Source organism: Solanum lycopersicum, chromosome 4 (genome assembly GCF_036512215.1).
Source record: "Solanum lycopersicum chromosome 4, SLM_r2.1".
Lineage (NCBI taxonomy): Eukaryota > Viridiplantae > Streptophyta > Magnoliopsida > Solanales > Solanaceae > Solanum > Solanum lycopersicum.
Window position 1 is genome coordinate 2409850 of NC_090803.1, and position 19651 is coordinate 2429500.

The 19651-nt window shown below is 35.3% G+C and overlaps 2 protein-coding genes, 1 long non-coding RNA gene and 1 pseudogene across 4 annotated transcripts; 1 reads left to right on the forward strand and 3 right to left on the reverse strand.

Annotated features, from left to right (window-relative positions):
* The first annotated feature begins 1168 nt into the window (after positions 1-1168).
* On the forward strand, positions 1169-2806 carry LOC138348238 (uncharacterized). Its single transcript, XR_011220519.1, has 2 exons — positions 1169-1557; positions 1865-2806. It is a non-coding gene; the product is annotated as an uncharacterized lncRNA (long non-coding RNA).
* A 654-nt stretch (positions 2807-3460) lies between these two features.
* On the reverse strand, positions 3461-5556 carry LOC138347830 (putative late blight resistance protein homolog R1B-16). Its single transcript, XM_069296373.1, has 2 exons — positions 3685-5556; positions 3461-3475 (listed from the first exon to the last, which is right to left on the reverse strand). Exons 1-2 carry the CDS (start codon positions 5554-5556, stop codon positions 3461-3463), a joined length of 1887 nt encoding a protein of 628 aa, XP_069152474.1.
* LOC101258452 (putative late blight resistance protein homolog R1B-23) lies at positions 3630-7580 on the reverse strand (annotated as a pseudogene).
* A 6998-nt stretch (positions 7581-14578) lies between these two features.
* On the reverse strand, positions 14579-19029 carry LOC101258147 (putative late blight resistance protein homolog R1B-17). 2 transcript variants are annotated; one of them, XM_004237141.5, is made up of 3 exons: positions 18413-19029; positions 15432-17670; positions 14579-14834 (listed from the first exon to the last, which is right to left on the reverse strand). In XM_004237141.5, exons 1-2 carry the CDS (start codon positions 18881-18883, stop codon positions 15469-15471), a joined length of 2673 nt encoding a protein of 890 aa, XP_004237189.1. In that variant the 5' UTR covers positions 18884-19029; the 3' UTR covers positions 14579-14834; positions 15432-15468. The 2 variants fall into 2 exon arrangements, with proteins under 2 accessions (XP_004237189.1, XP_010319380.1); XM_010321078.4 differs by having other exon boundaries at positions 14579-14837; positions 18413-19024.
* Between the last annotated feature and the right edge of the window lie 622 nt (positions 19030-19651).

A 19651-nucleotide genomic window follows, 5' to 3' on the forward strand; every position in this document is an offset into this window, starting at 1 on the left:
CACATGCACATTTAATAAGGATAAAAGAATTAGAAACACAAGTAAAAGTAACAGCAAGAAGAAAGAGTTCAAAGAATGTCAGCTGTTATAAATTCTAAATTTGGCTTAAATATGTTATCGAACTTTGTAGAAAAAGAAAAGATTCATTTATGTCATCAGTTAAAACTTTGGTTCATCTATGTCATTATCATTTGAGAAAAAACACATTCATGCTATTATTTTTTACCCAATAAGATCCCAAACAACTTTTAATACTTTTCAATTGGAATTTTAGATCAAATGGATTCTTTTTGTTTCTTCTACCTTAAAAAACACATGTAAAACTCTCAAATTTCCAACTTCTTCCATTCTTCACGAATTCACCTCAAATTTCCGCCACTAATTAATTTTTCTTTTAATAAGCAAAAATTCTAAAATATATAATCTGTAAATCAATCACATTTAAGAAAGAGTATATTTACTAAAAACAAGAGTGAATACTACAAATTATGACAATCATCTAACATTTTATAATTATCTAAGTCAAAAATACAAATTCGTTTTCTAGTTCTTGTAATGTATGTTTCATTCAAATCAAGTGAATCACAAAAATACATGTAAAATGAAAACTAGAAAAACATTATATTATACCTTTTTCTTTACTCTCAAATGGTAGTTTGCCTTGTTGCAGATTTACAAGAAGCAAACGTTGAAGTTAGATCTGCAAATGTTGAACTGTCAATTAGTTTATCAAAGTCTAGAGATCTGAAATAGATTAGTTTAAGTTTACTACTCACTCCTTCTATTTTTAATTGTTAGGTTGCGTTTTTCGAAAGTTAATTTGATTAATTTTCAAAGTTAAATTCAATTATATTAATTCGATATTTTAAGTATTCTGACATGTGCCAACATATCGTTCAATTTTTCACGATGGATCAATAGGAACTCCATCATGACAGTAATGCTTTGAGTTGGAGCGTATTTGACAGCTACCATGCTTCGTTGGAGATGAATGAAATAATTTTGAAGAATCCTTGGAGATGCTTTTAGGATTTGCTTCACAAACCTCTCTAGTTCCGTTGACCTTGATTCTTTCATGAGTTTCAAAGTAGAAATGTATAGAACCTCCAGTTCAAGAGGAATTATGTCAATGAGTAGAGAAGTGATCTTGGAAGAGCATTGTGAGACGTTATAGTAATCATAATTTTGCTAGAGTTCAATAAGTTTTGGAGTTCTTCTAATTATTTGTCTTAGTGCAATAAAACTGTAACTCCGTAGGTATTGTATTTCTCATTTCAACCTTTAAGTTTAGCACTATGTTGTTGAACTAAGCTTTTTCCTACACGATTAAACTGACCTTTGAGTTATTACTGCGATAACAACCAGTTGTAATTAAGGTTCAACATGAGCTTGAGCTTGGTGTTTTAAGGTTGTAGGCAGGTAGATCTTTTCCCATATGTGAACAAATGATGTACTTTTATTTGATGCACTGGTACTGATCAGAGAATGTAGAATTCCTACTCGTTCATGTGGTATCGATTTTACTGTTCTTGGAATTTCAAAGCTGTTTCCATAGAGGTATACTGAACTTGTCCTGTACGATATTTCTCAAACGACGTCCCTTGGTTATAATCTCTTTCTCCGTAATTGTATTAACCATTGGAGTTACTTGTACCTACAGAGCAGAAAGCAAATCAAAACCGATACTTTGATGTTATTCATTTTGGTTTCTGTGCGACTTGGTTTACAATTCGAGGGAAATGATTAATGTATAGCTAAATAAATTGATATTCATCATTGGTAAATTGATCTTGAAAGTACCGTCTCAGCATGAATGATTATTTCTCTTGTTCGAAAAATCATGTACTTTGTTGTACATATGCAGGTGAATCAACTAACGACGACCATACATTGATTTAACACTACCTGTTATTTTACCAAAGTCTAAATCCGTTCCCGACTTATCTCCAAGCAACATGAAGCCTCCAAATTTCAATCTTGAATCAGAAGACGAGTCCGAGGTCAGCAACTGCCAAGTGGGTTCAAACATATCCGTCCAAGAAATTCGCCCTGGTCCTTCCCTTAATCTTCAGCAGGAATCAGTTCCTGTTACCCTTGACTTGACTCTTGGCTTCAGCAGCAGTGACTCCGAGTTGAAAGCCAATGCTGAGGCGAGTGACGAAGAAGTACCCCATCCTCCAACGGCAGCACTATCCTGAGTTTTCTCGTGCAATTTCTGCAGGCGCAAGTTTTACAGCTCCCAGGCATTGGGCGGACACCAGAACGCACATAAGAGGGAGAGGACTTTAGCTAAGAGAGCAATGCGGATGGGAATGTTATCGGACAGGTACGCTAGCTTAGCATCATTGCCCCTTCACGGGGCTGCATTTCGATCTCTTGGCGTTGAAGCTCATGGTTCCACACACCAACGCATCTCGCACCAAGAAACACCTATTCATGCAGTTAGAAGCGGGGCTAGATTTGAACAAGGCTATTTCGGGATGCCAGTATTCGTGGAGGATGATGAAGTGGAAGTGTTCTGGCCCGGTAGCTTCAGGCAAATAGACGGAATTGGTGGCAATATGGGGTATAATTCAGGGCAAAGTTCAAGCATAAATTTTGTAGCTGTAGCTCCTCAAACTAGGACAGATCCAACATTGCCTGATCTTAATTTGAAACTCTGATTTTTTGGTATTCTATTCTACTTTTTGTATCAGAATTTTCACAATTGTTGTATTACATATTTACATTAGTGCTCTATTTGTACAGGAGATGAATATTTGAGACTGTCTTGAGCTTTCAATTTTGAATCTTTTTCATTCCCAAATTTGTTTAGTTGACCATCTTATTGTACAATTATAGTATGATACTTTGTTACATATAAGTACAGATTTGGGACAGTGCTGATATTTTTTAGTTTATTTAAACCTTTAACCCTGTTTATCATTATTCGTTAGATTCTTTTCAGGAAGTCTCACATTGGGAGTAAGACATACATAGGCGATTTTATATCTGGTAAGGCTCGAACGCGAGACCTCTGATTAAGGATCAGAGAGTGCTGCCTCTCCACCACAGTGCTTGTTGGCACAGTAGTAATCATATTAACTGTCCATATCAATAGTGATAGTTAGTTGCCTTTTGGCATTGAAACCTTCCAATTAAAAAAAACAAAACTAGTATCTTATATGAGAGATTACAGACGAAATAAGATTCATAACTAACAAAAAAACAGGAAAGAAAACACACGACAAATTAGATCAAAATATGTCCAGAACCAGCAATGAGAAAAACCAGTAACAAGTTTGTTTATTGGAAGCAGTAATCAGATGGAGGCGTTGCGTTGTTTCGTTCTTCATTGTTGTGATTTGTCCAACTTCATCAATCACTGCGATTCATAACCACGAGAATCAGTGCAATCACTCCACCAACTATGTATAAGTATTATATTTCAACATGCTAGCACAAATCAAACATTCAGGATCTAAGTATTCTCCACCTGCAATACAAAACAAATCCATTGAATTTTCTCATAATGTTACAACTAGTCAAATCAGTGGATGATTTGTTTATTGCCTCTAAACAAATGTCAATAAAAGTTTGTTTTTGTGGTAGTGTGTGCAGGAAGAAGAATGAACTCTACTACTAACAACTTCAACGAACACACTACACAAATGCAAATTATATAAATTAAACGAACTTAGTTACCTCATCTTCATCCTCTGTTTTTTCTCGTTGGTTGCCAATCAAATATGATGTGTGGACATCAAGTCTGTCCTCTCCTGTGAAATCTGCTACATTTTTCTTAATCTCAATGGCTGAATCTCCAAGCTCACGCCTAACGCCTCTTAAATCAATGGACTTTAAAGTGTCTATATCTATAAATGCACAAGGGATCTCCCAAAGTGTGATACAAAGTTTTAGTATAAATTTCTCAAGCTTGGGAAAAGTTTCCCTCTCAACTTGCCATTCTGATAATTGGACATCTCGCAAAATCAAAGTCTTAAGACTTAGATAGATGTCCTCACTTGCGTCCCATTTCTTATCCACGAATTTACAGCTGGAAAACTCCATAATCTCAAGCTCAGGCAACGCTGCGATTACTGACAACAAATCAGGTCTCAGGAGAAAACCAGTCAACCGTAACTCTTTCAAGCTTGTAGGGAAGTGATATCCATTGGGTTGTCGGATTAACGAGGGATATCCATTGCACTCGTATCTTGCTTTGAGTGATTCGAGTTTATTAAGTACATCAAGCTTGGGAAACCAATAGTCGTGTGTAGGAGGATACTGCGATTCCATGATGATGCAATCAAGGTGCTGAAGAATTGGGAACTTCTCCAGAGCATCATCACTCATGCCTTCAGAATATGAGATAACAACTCCCGATAGAGTTGTCAAGTTTGAAGAATTCCCAGCTTCCAATATTCTACTTTGGACATCCTCTTTCTTTTCAAAGAAAGAACTCATGTCAATTTTCACATGTTTCAGCTTTGACAGTTGCAATATTCTAGGCAGTAATACCATGGTGGAATAATGTGTATCGATCAACAGCGTTTCCAGATTCTGGAGGTTCAACCACGACACTGGAATAGCTTTTCCCAAAGCATGAATGCTTAAGAACCTCAAATGAAATAAGGACCCTATTTCTTCAATTAAAGAACCTTTCAGAACAATGAAATCCAGTTGCAACACTCTAACAAGTCCAAAGGGTCTTGTGTGACAGATATATCTGAAGTCATCAAGTGGACCACTCACTTTTAAAGATATGAGATGCTTACTAACAGCTAAGCACTTATTAGAATTGAATAAAACACATTTTTTGTGGAGTTGGTAGTTGTCAGTATGAATGGTTAGACGATGGTGTAGGAAATCTGAAGCATGAAATGTATCACCTGAATTGATTAACTTGAGAAGCTTCTCCTTTTTGGCTTTTTCAGAACAAAAATCGTGCACAACATCATGCACATAGCAAACCTTGATCATTAAAGGCGTCCACCAAATGCTCTCGGAGGGGATATGATCCACCATTATCAGGCTACTGGAAATTAGAGCATCCAAGTAACTTTGAGTTACTTCCTCTAAACTATCATGATCCACAAACCCTTCGGCCATCCACAACTGCATCAATGTAGAGACTGGAGTTCGTTGGCTCTTTTGAGTTGTCGCAAAGTAAAGCAGCAACGGCTTCAGGTGGCATGGTAAATGGTCATAACTTAATTGCATAACCAAATTGATGTTTGTAGAAATAAAGGAATCCAGATTATGCAGTATCTTAAGCCAAAAATCCTTTTCCTTTTTCTTCCCTCTAACAATTACTCCAGCAATTAAAACAATAGCCAAGGGAAGACCCTTACATTTCTCAACTATTTGGTGTCCAACTTTTGACAGTTCAGCAGGGCAGCTTCCTTTATCTCCAAATACCTTTTTTACGAATAAATCCCAACTTTTTTCAGGTGTTAAGAGTTGAAGGCGGAGAGGATCACTATGGCATTTGACTTGCAAACCTACCTTACTACTTCGGCTGGTTAAGATAATTCTATTTCCTCTCTTAACCTTTGGAAAACATGCTATTAACATCTCCCCTGTTTCAATATCCCACACATCATCCAAGACGATGAGGTACCTTTTATCGAGTAGTGCCCTTCGTAGCTTTTCAGCCAGGTCATCTTCACTTTCTTTTCCTCCCGAGCCAGTAACTTGCTTAAGAATCTCCCGCAACACCTTTGACTTGTTATACTATTGGGAAACAGTGCACCAAGCACGGACATGGAAATGACTAGCAACTAATGTATTTTTATACACTTTGTTGGCCAGAGTAGTTTTACCGAGTCCTGGCATTCCGACAATGGAAATGACATCAAGCTCAGATTCATGTTCATCAAGGAGCTGGTCAATGATCCAGGCTTCTTCTTTCTCATGACCTACTGTTACCTCAACAAAAGGTGATGAAGTTGACTGAGTTGGCTGGGAGGAAGACTTTGCATCAAGGGGGCCATCCCCATTCTTATCCTCCAGCTGTAACCTGGTGACCTGTTCCACGATAAGTTTGATCTTATCAGTGACACTCGGAAGTGAGAAGAGGAGATGCGAGAGAGCTTTATCTCTGACAAGAATGGAATTAATGACATGTTCTGCCTCATGCCACATCCAAAGCACGCACCCAACAATCTTTAACTACTCCACTAGTGCCATTCAATGTTTGCCTGACATTCCAAAAAGATGATTTTAGGAATTCAAGGCTTTCTTTCACCATCCCAATTTCTTTTTTTATCAGAGCAACTGAATAAGCATTGGAAGTGAGTAAATCATTTAAATGTCTGAGTAGAAGATTCATGAAGAGGAAACCATCATCCATAGGAAACCGAAGTTGAGATGACTCAGGAGCTTTTAAAAAAATGTGTCTGATATCTCCCTTCATTTGTTCAATTTCTTGCAAAAAGTCCAGAGCTGAAAAGTCCGGTTCATTGATATTATCCTCAGAGATCTCCTTCAACAGCTTGCGCACCAGAAAAAATATTTTTCTGGTAAGCATTCCAGCATGTGCCAACATATTGTTCAATTTTTCACGATGGATAAACCGCTTTGGCATATCAGTGAGAAAGATCAATAGGAACTCCATCATGACACTAATGCTTCGAGTTGGAGCATAATTGACTGCTACTACACCGGCCATGCGTCCTTGGAGATGAATGAGATAATTTTGAAGAATCCTTGGAGATGTTTTTAGGATTTGCTTAACAAATCCTTCTAGTTCTTTTGACCTTGATTCTTTGATGAGCTTAGAAGTAGAAATGTATAGAACCTCCAACTCAAGAGGGATTAGGTTGATGAGTAGAGAAGTGATCTTGGAAGAGCATTCATAGACATCATGCTGTCCAGTCCAAAGATCAAAACAGAATTGTGTTACTCTATGAGTAGTAAATTGAAAGCGAGGATATAGATATTCAGTACTTGTTTTGTTGGCCGCGAGGATAGGATAGAAATCTATCAGATGTCTGCATACTTGCTGAAGAATCTTGTATTCAGTCGTCTGGGGGAGAAGCAAATTAGAATGGTACTTTGGTAGATCATGGAGGTGTCTGATGAGGTATTCATACAATTTTATCTCTGTCGTCGTGGCTACATAATTATTGTTCAAACTCAAATAATTTCTTATCTCTTTCAGCAGCAGAGGGGCAAGACATTCCATGTGGTATTTCTCTAGGATTAAATCATCTTTACAGATAAAGATCTGAGTAAGTCTTTCGAATTTGTTTATATGAATATACATCCTGAAATAAAAGCCATTCAAATTCGTCGAATTCCCAAACAAGACAAATGTTCTAAGGAATCTTAGATCCATTCTTAGCTTTTCAATACCATCCAATCTTGAAGCAATGAATTCTTCTTCTTTGTTCATTATTTGCTTCAAGCCATTCAAGAAATCATCAATAAGATTCGTGATTCTTGTTTTTTGTTCCTCAAATAGTAGCTGCTAAATCAAAAACATATTCATCAGCAAAATTCAGTTGAAAATTTTGGCTCTTAACACTTGAAACTACTGTATTGGTAGACAATAGACATACCAATGATTTTTCTCCTTTTTCCATCCAACCAGCCTTCAATATCTACAAAATTTGATTTTTCAAACTAATCACATGCACATTTAATAAGGATAAAAGAATTAGAAACACAAGTAAAAGTAATAGCAAGAAGAAAGAGTTCAAAGAATGTCAGCTGTTATAAATTCTAAATTTGGCTCAAATATGTTATCGAACTTTGTAGAAAAAGAAAAGATTCATTTATGTCATCAGTTAAAACTTTGGTTCATCTATGTCATTATCATTTGAGAAAAAACACATTCATGCCATTATTTTTTACCCCAATGAGATGATTCTTTTTGTTTTTTCTACCTTAAAAAACACATGTAAAACATCAACAAACTCTCAAATTTCCAACTTCTTCCATTCTTCACGAATTCACGTCAAATTTCCACCACTAATTAATTTTTCTTTTAATAAGCAAAAATTTTAAACTATATAATCTGTAAATCAATCACATTTAAGAAAGAGTATATTTACTAAAAACAAGAGTAAATACACTTGTTTCCCAAAATGTTTTTTTTTTCTTTTTAATAACAGAATAATATTTATAAGCTAAAAATGATGGGAGCTCCTAGTTGGTAGGGGTGAAAAAAGATGCATAATTATGACAATCATCTAACATTTTATAATTATCTAAGTCAAAAATACAAATTAGTTTTCTAGTTCTTGTAATGTATGTTTCTTTCAGATCAAGTGAATCACAAAAATACATGTAAAATGAAAACTAGAAAAACATTATATTATACCTTTTTCTTTACTCTCAAATGGTAGTTTGCCTTGTTGCAGATTTATAAGAAGCAAATGTTGAAGTTAGATCTGCAAATGTTGAACTGTCAATTAGTTTATCAAAGTCTAGAGATCTGAAATAGATTAGTTTAAGTTTACTACTCACTCCTTCTATTTTTAATTGTCAGGTTGCGCTTTTCGAAAGTTAATTTGATTAATTTTCAAAGTTAAATTCGATTATATTAATTCGATATTTTAAGTATTCTGACATGTGCCAACATTAATAATGTGTTACTCTATCAACTATCATTTGGTACCAAGGATAGAGATATGTAGTACTTGTTTTGTTATCCGCGAGGATGGGATATAGAAATCTCTGAATACTTGCCGAAGAATGTGGTAGTCACTCATCAGCGGGAGAAGCAAATTAGCACGATACATTGGTAAATCATGGAGGTGTTTGTAATGACCCTTATTGTCATTTTTAGTGTTTTATCTTCTGTACATCGTTTAGAGCATTCCTATAGCGATTCCAAGTCATTTATGACTTGCTGGGACTGACAGATCGGTCACCTGGTCATTCGTTTGGTTATTGTGTGAGTTTTAGTATTTTTGGAGCTTATGAACCTTGAACGATCATTCTCGATCAAAAGTTCAATAAGATGACATCAGAATCCAATTCTGACGATTCCATCAGTTCCGGAAGGGTCATTTTAGTCTAGTAGCATTGTCGACATGACTCCCAAAGTTTTCAGTGTGAGTTGGTGGGATTAGGCGTTTTAACTTTAAGTTTAAAGGCTAAGTTTGACTTTAGTCAACATTCTGAGTAAACGCGCTCGGATGAGAATTCCGTCAGCGCGGTTAGCTCCGGAATGTCGAGTTTGGTCTAGTTTGACCCTTCTTTCGGGTTTTTGATATTTTTTCGAGCCCTTTTGTGGTTTTTGACTTAAAATGGCCAATGGAAGTGGGACCCACATTTTATCGAGATGACCTCTGATGAAAATTTCGACTGCTCCGTTTAGTCCGGAATGTCGACTTTGGTAGGGTAGCATATCTATTTTATTTTTATCAGGTTCCGAACGAATTCCGAGCACCCGTCGGAGACTTTAAAGAAAGTAGGCAAAGCTGAATCTGGTGCAGCCCTTATAAAAACCCAACTTTCAGCTTTGTATCTTACTTTAGAATCTTGATATCTTGAGCTATACAACTCCAAATTGGGCGATTCAAAAGGCTAAGTTGTGAGATTTTTCGAGGGCAACGCATTGGTGAGATTGGAATCTGATTTGGGGACCCGATTTGAGGTAAATTTTGGGTTTTAACTGTTGTCTAGCTCATTTTCGAGCACAAGTTTTGGGAAATTTTAGAAGGTGATTTCTTGGCCATTTTAGGTCCGAATCAAGTGATTCAAGAGCCTATATTGTGTGGTTTTCGTGAGGATCGTCGTAGTGTGGTTGGTTTTGGCTGTTGGAGCTTCATTTTTGGTAAAATCTTGTAAGTAGCTGCTGCCATAGTTGCTGATTTTTAGCTTAGAATTTGGGTTCTTTTGTTGCATGTTCATGTTGGGACTGTTTTGAGTCCTGAATTATGCTCCATTATGGTATACAAGTTTCGAAAGTTATTTAGGACTTTTATTTGGGGTTAATTCGGGATTTCTCAACGCGGATCCCACTTTTTCCATTTTGACCATGAAATTGACCCGTCTCCGTTTCTTGCGATTTTAGTGTATCAACGTTTCGAGGCCTTTTAGAAAGTAAAAGATCCGAGGAGTGAATTTTGGAGTGCGCGTGATTTGCGTTCAGGTAGGCTATGGTTTCTCTTCTTAGATTGAACTCGAACATGTGAATGCATGTTGATTAGTTGGGATTTGGGTTGGGTAGTTATTGGATCATGCATAGGTGTTACAAATCATATTTTCGCCTTTTTTTCTGAGAATTATCGGGTAACTGTGAGCATGTTTATTGTTATTAATTGACCTTCTTTGCTATATGAATTACTTGTATGTTTTAATACTGGTTGTCAGAAGTATGTTGGGCCTTAGTTTAGGTTTGACTAGGGTTTTCCTTAGAAATGCATGATTCAAAGTCGGTAGGACTTAGTTTAGCCTCGACGTCGCTCGGCCGGCTTAAATCCTTGTAGACTGATGTAGCAGACTTGAGTCTGATAGTTGGGTATTTAGAAAGACGATGAGCTTGCTCTAGCGATTGTTACTCTTATTTCTTCGATGTTACGGCTTCTCGAGTTACGTCAGTGACAATGATTTCCGCTCCGTGATTCAAAGTTGAGTTTCTATTCGACTTTAAGGTCTTACATTGATTAGCTAAGTCTGGATGGTGTTCCATGGGTTTATATGATTACGGATAGATAAAGACTCTTTCAGCAGCTATATCGACATCTTTGTCGGGTATCCGGATTTAAGGTCCGGCCTCGAACATCCACATACTTATGTAGAGCATCCGGTTAGAGGTCCGGCCTCAAGTATGTAGAGCATCCGGTTAGAGGTCCGGCCTCAGTTACTTATATTTTGCAATTGGCTACTTGTGTAATTCTGGTGAGTGTCCGGTTCAAGGCCCGACCTCCGTACCGTCAGATTTTACTTTTTGGTTCGGTGTTCTTCGGCCTCGAGTTTTATTCTCCTTAAGTTATAGTTATTTTGTGTACTCGTCGGGCTTATGGGGGTCCGTTCGGGTTTTTATTTAAACTTGTGCACGAGTGTACCTTCTGGGCTTATGGTGGGTCCAGTTAGGTGTAGTTAGCTTATTTATATTAATTTAGTTAGATTTTTATACACTTGTGTGCATTATTGTGTTACTTAGCCTTCTGTTCTTGACCTCTAGTTTTGTGATTCCGTCTTTTCATAGTGCTTTACTTTTCTAGTTCAGTCGGCCTATGATGCCTACTGGGTACCTGTTTTTTTTTGGTACTCATGCTACGCTCTGCATCTATTTTCGTGATGCAGGTCCGAGCACCGGTAGTCAGCGTTGATCGAGTTTGGAGAATTTCTGGTCTGGAGACAGGGGTGAGCACACAGCTTTTTGTACTATTTCAGTCTCCATCTGTTTATATAAAGATTTGTCTTTTACTTTTCGAGACAGTCTAGTTTCGGTGGTCCACTGTTGGGACTTGTACTCGTTTTGTTGGTAGCTCTGTATTAGTGACTTCCAGGTTCTGGGAGGGATCCTTTATTGTATTTATGTTTTGGTTTGCTTATGTTGTTATAGTAATTTTTCTTAGTCTTGTTTAGTTTCTACCCTCACACCCAGTATGTGTGGTTCTGGGTTGTGGTTTGGCTTACCTACTGATGGGTTATAGTAGGTGCCTTCATGGCTCGAGAAATTGGATCGTGACAGTGTTTGAAGAGGTGAGGAAGTAAGTTCATCTATATTCAGTGACATCTTTTCATAAAAGTCATCAAAATTCGAATTTCCGAAACAGGACAAATGTTCTTTGGAATCTCAGTTCTATTCTTAGCATTTCAATGTCATCCCATTTTGAAGCAATGAATTCATTCTTTATTTTCTTCAAACCATTCAAGAAATCATCAATAAGATCACTAATTCTTATTCTTTCTTCCTCAAATGGAAGCTGCTAAATTAAAAACCAAATCATTAGTCAGGATATGTTAGTGACATATTTTGTTATTTAGTTACAGAAATAGTGTAGTCCTAGATTTTGTTATTTAGTAACACAATTGTAGTAGTTTTTTTTGATATGATACAAGGGATGTAATGATCATCTTAATAGTTTTATGAATTTTAACTATTTATACAGGTACCAATGTTATTATATGGAAAAATTTACATGGAATTAATAGTGGACGGAGGGAGTAAAAAGGAACGGAGGAAATACTCCATATGTCCAACAATTGTTGTCTATTATATTAAAAATAGTTGTTCAATAATAATAGTCCAATTTAAAAATCCAAAAGATAATTCACCTCCAGTGTCTATTTTACTCATTCTATTAAATACTCTCTCTCTTTCTATTTACTTGTCCATATTTCCTTTTGTAGATGTCCCTATTTACTTGTTCATTTTGATAAATCAAAAAAGGAAAAAAAAATTTCCCCTATTATACCCTCACTTGAACTTCTTGAAAATTTCTAAAGTTTTAATTCATCCTTTTTGAAACCATATTTAATGAGGGTAAGATTATAACTTCACTATGTTAATTATTGTTATCTTAATATGTGTGTCTTTTCTAAAGTGGACAACTAAAACAGGGACAGAGGGAGTATTATTTATCATCTAATACATTTTACAAAATATTAAACTTAATTAAGTCAAAGGATAAAATTATAACATCATTCTTATTATTTATTGTTTCTTAAGAAATGTGCCAAATTAATAATGGACAACTAATGTTGGACAATGAGTATTATTTGTACTTTTGCAACATGTAAAAATTTTACTCCCTCCATTTCATATTAATTGAATCGTTGAGGTGTTTCACATCCTTTAAAACAAAGAAGACGTAGACATAAATTAGGCATAACTTTTTATTTTTACCCTTATTAATTATTATCATATTCATGATTAAAATAACTAAACATTAATTAGTAACTAATTTCGACACTACCTAATGAAGGGTATAATTGAAAGATCAATCTAAAAACAGTTTTAAAAATTAAACAATTTAATTGATTTAAAAAAAATAAAAAATATTTTAAAACTTCAATAAATATGAAATAGATGGAGTAATAGACATTACCGTTGACTTTCATTTTTCCATTTAATCTCTAACCTCGAGCCAGCCTTCAATTTCTAGAGATTTGATATTTCAACTAATCACATGCACATTTAATAAGGGTAAAAATTAGAAACACAAGGTAAAAGAACAGCAACAAGCAATAGTTGTGAATGTAAACTATTAAATTTATAGGTTTTGAATTATTAAAAATATATGTAGGAAATAACAATTCTAAATAAACACATGATATTTCTATAGAGAAAATGTTCTCTAATATTTTTTGACCAATCAAAATGAGAAAATTGAAAAATAGTTTAGAGAGGAAAGAGAAGAGGGTTGGCTACTAATCTTATATGGGATAATGTCTAAGTACCCTCTCAACCTATGCTCAAATCTCAGAGACACACACTTATACTATACTAAGGTCCTATTATCTCCCTGAACTTATTTTATTAATAATTTTTTACCCCTTTTCGATTTACGTGGCACTATCTTGTGGGCCCAACGATTTGTTGATTTTTTTTTCAAACTAGTGCCACGTAGGCTAAAATGGGGTAGAAAATTACTTATAAAATAAGTTCAGGGGTAATATGACCTTAGTATAGTATAAGTGTGTCTCTGGGATTTCGGGCATAAATTGAGGGATACTTGTGCATTATCCCATCTTATGTTGATGCTTGATTATCGACAAAAAGGAATTACTCGGATAATAAACATCCACGCCTTCAACCTTAAGATGGTAAGAAAAAATGGTAGAAGCTCCAACAAATTATTCTATATATCCAACATTTACATTCTATCATTGTCAAGTCGAAAATATAAACATTTTTCTAGTTCTTATGTATGTATGTTATCCACAAATAAAAATAAAAAGGGGGTATTACTCTCTCTGCATTTGAATTCAAATATTACATGTAAAAAAATGAAAAAGAAAGAAAAATATTTTACCTTTTTCTTTACTTTTAAGCTGTTAAAACCATGAAAATTAACAAGGATATGATTTCTCATTGTGTTCAAAATTCATATTAGAGCTCAGACTAAATTTGAATCATACATTATAGGGCCCATTCGAAAGTGACACTTTCAACATAATTTTTTCCGTATACACAAAACTCAAACCGAGACCTCTCACCTTCCTAAAAAACTCTCCATTAGTCAACTAAACAGACTATGGATCTGCCAATAAAATAAAGGATCCATTTGGTAATTAAAATTATTTGTTTATTTTATTTAAATATTGAGACAAGACAACTAGATTATACTCAAAATTTCAGAGACACACTTAAGTTAAACTAAAGTCTTATTACCCTTGAGCTCTTTATTTTGTTAATTTTATGCACCTTTTGACTTATATTACACACTTCATTACTTCACATAGTTAATATGTGTGGGAGATGTTTGAATGTCACGTAAGTTCCTTAAAATTAACTGATAAATGCTTATTCTGTAATTCAATTGCAAATATGTTTATGCAGACTGTCAGCTATCATTTCGATTTTCGAGTAGAAAGTCTTCGGTTTTAGATAATAATTCAAAATAAATTATAAACTTAAATGAATTACTTTGATTAGACTAATTGAATGTTCACGTTGACGCTGCAAACATAAATCAAATATGTTTTACATATTCATAAACAACAAATGATAGTGTAAACAACTCATGTCAATCGAACAATACATAGATATCCAAACATCAACTACAGATTAGACAAAAGAAAACGCAAAAACATTAATTAATATAAAACTTCGTTTTCAAACTCGACATGTTTGAATCAACAAAACATACTTGTAACAAGTTTCTTTATTGGAACAGGTAATCAGAACTGAGACTGCAAATGCATCATCATGCCTCGATACTCTCCTGCTAAAAAGGAGGAAAATAAGTAAGAGAAAAATAGATGAGGAATGTGATGAACACGAAAATAATTGAATTTACTCTATGTTTGATATCAAGGCACCTAAAATCTGTATTATTAGTATAACAGAGTAATGTTGCCCAATTTAATGTTTCAGTGAAGTGCGAAACCCACGATAAAACAATATACTCAGTGTAGTCCCACAAAATAGAGTCTGGGGAGGAACCTTATCTCAAAGAAAGAGAGGTAGGTTGTTTCCGATTGACCTTTGTCTCAAGGAGAAAGTTCAAAGGAGTCCCAAAAAGAAATGACGGAAGTACAAGAAACAACAGGTAATAACAAAAACAGCAGATAGTAACATAAGAGAAACTACAACAAGCATTACTAATATCGAGGTATAAGGGACAACGTATAGTAACGAAAAATCGAAGGATAAGAAACTATAGGAGCAATACTATGACTATTGATATGAACGAGACAGCAAGACAACACACTGCTACCTACTAATTCTGCGTGGAGAGACTATAGGGATAGATGCAATCTTATTGAAAAATATCTTATTCGATATTTAATGAATACGAGAGGGAGAGAATTGGACTAACCTTATAACAACTTCACTTTGTGGCATTGAAATCAGCTTCAGTAGGGAATAGTGAGCTTGAATTTGCCACTTTCTGGATGATCAGCTTGCTTCTTCTTTTTCTCGCATTCTATTTCTCTTGCAGATTTGCTTGCTTTGCTTGTGTTTTCCAACGTCATCTCTTGAAGGTTATCCAAATGGGCAAGATCGAGTGGCACAGCCTCAAGATTAAGACAGGAGATCAGGAAAAGGCTCCTAAGTCTTGGGAAAGGACAGTTTGATGCCTCCCACGACACGAAATCTGCCATTTCAATCCACAAGACCTGAAGTTTCTTGAAACCTCCTGGCTCCATCCTCCAGGACGGCCCCATGAATGCATTTTCTTTCATTTTTAGGACCTGGAGATTTTTCACCTGCCCCAATCTATATGCCTGATTCCAGTCAAACCTTGTTTTTGATAGAGTTAACTTCTTCAAATTTGGTAAACATTCGGAGAATGCTGACGGAAGGTGAAGAGATTTGTTACTCTTATCATCATTTAGCAGTGTTAAACTTTCCAGGAGCTTTAGCACTTGAAAATTGCTGAAAAATTCACCCTTGCTAGTTTCAAGAAAAGGCGTCAAATTACCTTTAACACTCATTTTTTTGACATTACGAGCTTTTGAAAGAACATTTCCCTTGCAGCTTTCTGGTGTAACCAGAGATAGAGTTTGCAAAAAACAAGAATTTGTACTACTACTACTACTACTACTTGTAGGGGGTGGTAAGATTGCAGGTTTGTTGGTGCGCAGATGACGCAAACGTGGCATGTTCCATATGTCAGCTTTTATATCAAGGGTGGGCTTGGAAGTATTTAGAATGAGAGTTTGTGCATTACAGAAAGAAGTAAAGAGTTTAGGAAGTTGCTCGAAATCACCTGAGATAGCGATATACCTCAAGTGCAATAGCTGGTAAAATTCCCTGGTAATACTAAACTTGACGGATTCAATGTCTAAGACTCTCATAAGTGGAAATGCGGTAGGGATGAGCTTGACGTCGATATTAGAAAAGTCAACTTGTTTTTGTTTTGAGGAAAAACATAACAATGACCTAACATGTTCTTCAACTGTCTTTTTTGAGATGAAGTTTTGAGGAACAGATGATTGAATAGAGACACGACGACAAGTAATTGAGTTCTGTATGTCTTGATCAGATGTGAGACATACTTGTTTGAAAAGAGTCAATCTAGTAGCCTCTTCAACGCAAAACTCATGTAACATGTCGTGAACACGACATGTTTTTATTCGATCATTAGATTTCTTTTTCATCACCATCACTAAGTTCCTGTTGGCAAAGTCATTAAGATAATACTCTGCTATCTCTTCAATTTCGTTGCCTGACAACTTGGACATTATGAGTCCCTCAGCAATCCAGAGTCGAATCAATTTCCAAGCGGGGATATCAAATCCTTGAGGAAAGGCACCAAAATACAAGAAGCAAGATTTTTTTTCTTGAGGCAAATGATTGTAACTCAATCTCACAACATTCACACATCTCTGAAGTTTGTCTTCTTGTATAAGATGCTTCCCCACATTTTCCCTAACTACTTTCCAATCAATTTCACTCGTACGACCTCTTAAAGCTCCTGCAATTACCACAATTGTAAGTGGTACTCCACTACATTTTGCTACAATGGCTTCTCCATGTTCTACTAACTCAACAGGACAACGGCTAACGCCAAAAGCTCTCTTTTCTAGCAGCTGGAAACTTTCATCTCCATCCAGAAATTTCAGATTGTGGGGATATTTATTGACAGATCTAGCAATGTCTTCGTGTCGAGTGGTCATCATGATCCTGTGGGCTTTTTTGTTATCAGGGAAAACTGTCTTGACAATATCTACAACATTTGGATCCCACACATCATCCAAGACAATGAGACATTTACCTCCATTAGCCACACGCTTACGTATTTCATCAGTTATGCTTGCCTCATTTCTGTTTTTGAATTCATCAAATGAATTTGTGAACCCTTTCAGAATATTAAAAAGGATATCCCTTTTTACACACGTTGATTGTCCGATGAAAACCCAAATGTAGCTGAAAAATTCTCGCGAAATCTTAGGATCATTAAAGATTTTTCTTGCCAGTGTGGTTTTACCAAGTCCCGGCATTCCTACAACCGGGATAACATCTAGACACTCTGCTCCTTCAACCAGACGATTGATCACTTTCGTTGCTTCTTCATCAAATCCAACCACTTCGTGATTTTCCAATGACGAACCCTGTAAGATGGACAAATTAAACAAGTTATTAAGGCTACTTGTCTTGATTGTATCATCATAACAAGAAATTATTCCATCAGGTACCAAATGAGTTATGATCATGTGAAAGTTATTAATTTTCAATGTCCCATTCAACTATGGAAAATATGTCCCCTTATCCTATGCATGTCTATTTTATTCTTCATATTTTCAATCCCCATCATTCACTACAAGAAAAATCGGTGGTGGTAATGACTAATGATAGTGATTGTGTGTATCGATTTTAGATAGTGTTGACAGATGATAGTGGTTGTGGACGGGCTTAGTGATTAATTGTGGTTGTTGTTGGTGACCATTTGATAATTAATAGTGGAATGATACCGACAGTTAATGATAGATAGAGGTAAGCGATATATAATGTTGACCAATGGTGGCAATTATCGACAGTGATTTGTGCATGTAATAATGGTTGGTGGTGACCTTTAATTGTCTGAATTTCAGAGACACACCTTAACTAAAGTAAAATTCTACGGAATTTGAGTCATAATCTAGAAAGGTACTTCTTCCCTTTGCCTTACTTATGCCTTGTCCTAGATCTGAATAATTTAGATTAAACTTTAACTAAGTTCAAACAAATAATGCATATTAAAACAGAGGAAGTACTATTTCTCCAACTCTTATACAGTTTTACTAAACGAGCAAATCATAGTTCATTTCATATTTCAATAAATCACATTAAAATCGAGATTTCGTGTAAACGTACCTGTTCCTCCTGGACAACTTTTTCAGGCTGATGATGATCAATCGTCGGGTTTGCCTCAAACAGATGTTGATTTTCCTCAAGGATTTTCCTCACCTCTACAAGTATCTCATTGATTTCCTCAGTAAAATTCCTGTTTTTGTAAGTTTTGTGAAACATCTTTTTAGCTATATTACTCTCTTGGTCTAACTTGCCCTGAATCAATAATTTATCAACAACATCCTCTGCTTTATATACTGTACGTCGAATTTTATCGACTAGTACATCCCATTGCGTACTATTACTTCTCTGATTCGCGTTATCGACTAAAAATGCATTTAATCGCTTCACTTCATCATACAAATCTTCGCATGATTTCTTCAATCCTGTATACAACTTCCAATTATAACTTATAAGATGCGACAAGTTCTCCACCAGAAGGCTCACCGTGGCTGTCACCGCAGTGGTTAATGCAGCGGCCGTAAACGGATCCATTTCTGAGGATTAAATTGATGAAGAAGAAGAATAGTAGGAGTAATTTAGAGATGACAATTGCTGTGTTGTTATTGCCATAGTTGTGTGTATATAAAGATGTGGAATGAATTAACTTCAAGTTGACTCTGAAATAAATAAATCAAGTCTTTAAGTATTATTTGTTAATTCTTAATATAATACACCATCACCTTACAACATTAACAATTTAATAATCCAATGACAGCTAACATTTGAATAATTAAGTTCCTATTGATTGAAAAATTAACTGTTGTTGGAAAGAGGTTCACATTGGTTGAAGAACTTTTGAAAATAAATGGGTGTTGTTGGAAAGCTTGTAAACAATTGAGAATTATTATTCAAGGTAGCAAAATAAAAAATAATATTGTTGTATTTAACGTCGCTAGAGCTTTCAGTGATATTGATTATAAAGACGCATATTTAAATTTTTTCTCTATCTATAATATGACGTACAGAGGTAGACATATATAATTAAGGATTTGATATTATGGAAGAGGTGAAACAAATAACTGGAAGAATGGAAAATACATAAGTACCTCTTAATTTATGTCCAGAATTTCAGAGACATATTTATACATGTCCTATTATCCCCTCATCCGAACTTATTTTATAGATAATTTTCTATCCTTTTCGGACTTACGTGGCACTCTGCATTTTTCCTTGAAAGAAACTATGCGCCAACAGTCATTTCTAGGAACCTGATTCCTATAGTCGTTTAGAACAGAATTTAAACAACACTTAATTTACCGT

Bases quoted from the DNA above. Each gene is read 5' to 3' on its own strand.
- LOC138347830 (XM_069296373.1), bottom strand. From the start codon at position 5,556: ATGTTAATAGCATGTTTTCCAAAGGTTAAGAGAGGAAATAGAATTATC.
- LOC101258147 (XM_004237141.5), bottom strand. From the start codon at position 18,883: ATGGATCCGTTTACGGCCGCTGCATTAACCACTGCGGTGACAGCCACG. The intron at 17,671-18,412 runs GTACGTTTACAC...TCCATCTTACAG, and splicing joins AAGTTGTCCAGGAGGAACAG to GGTTCGTCATTGGAAAATCA.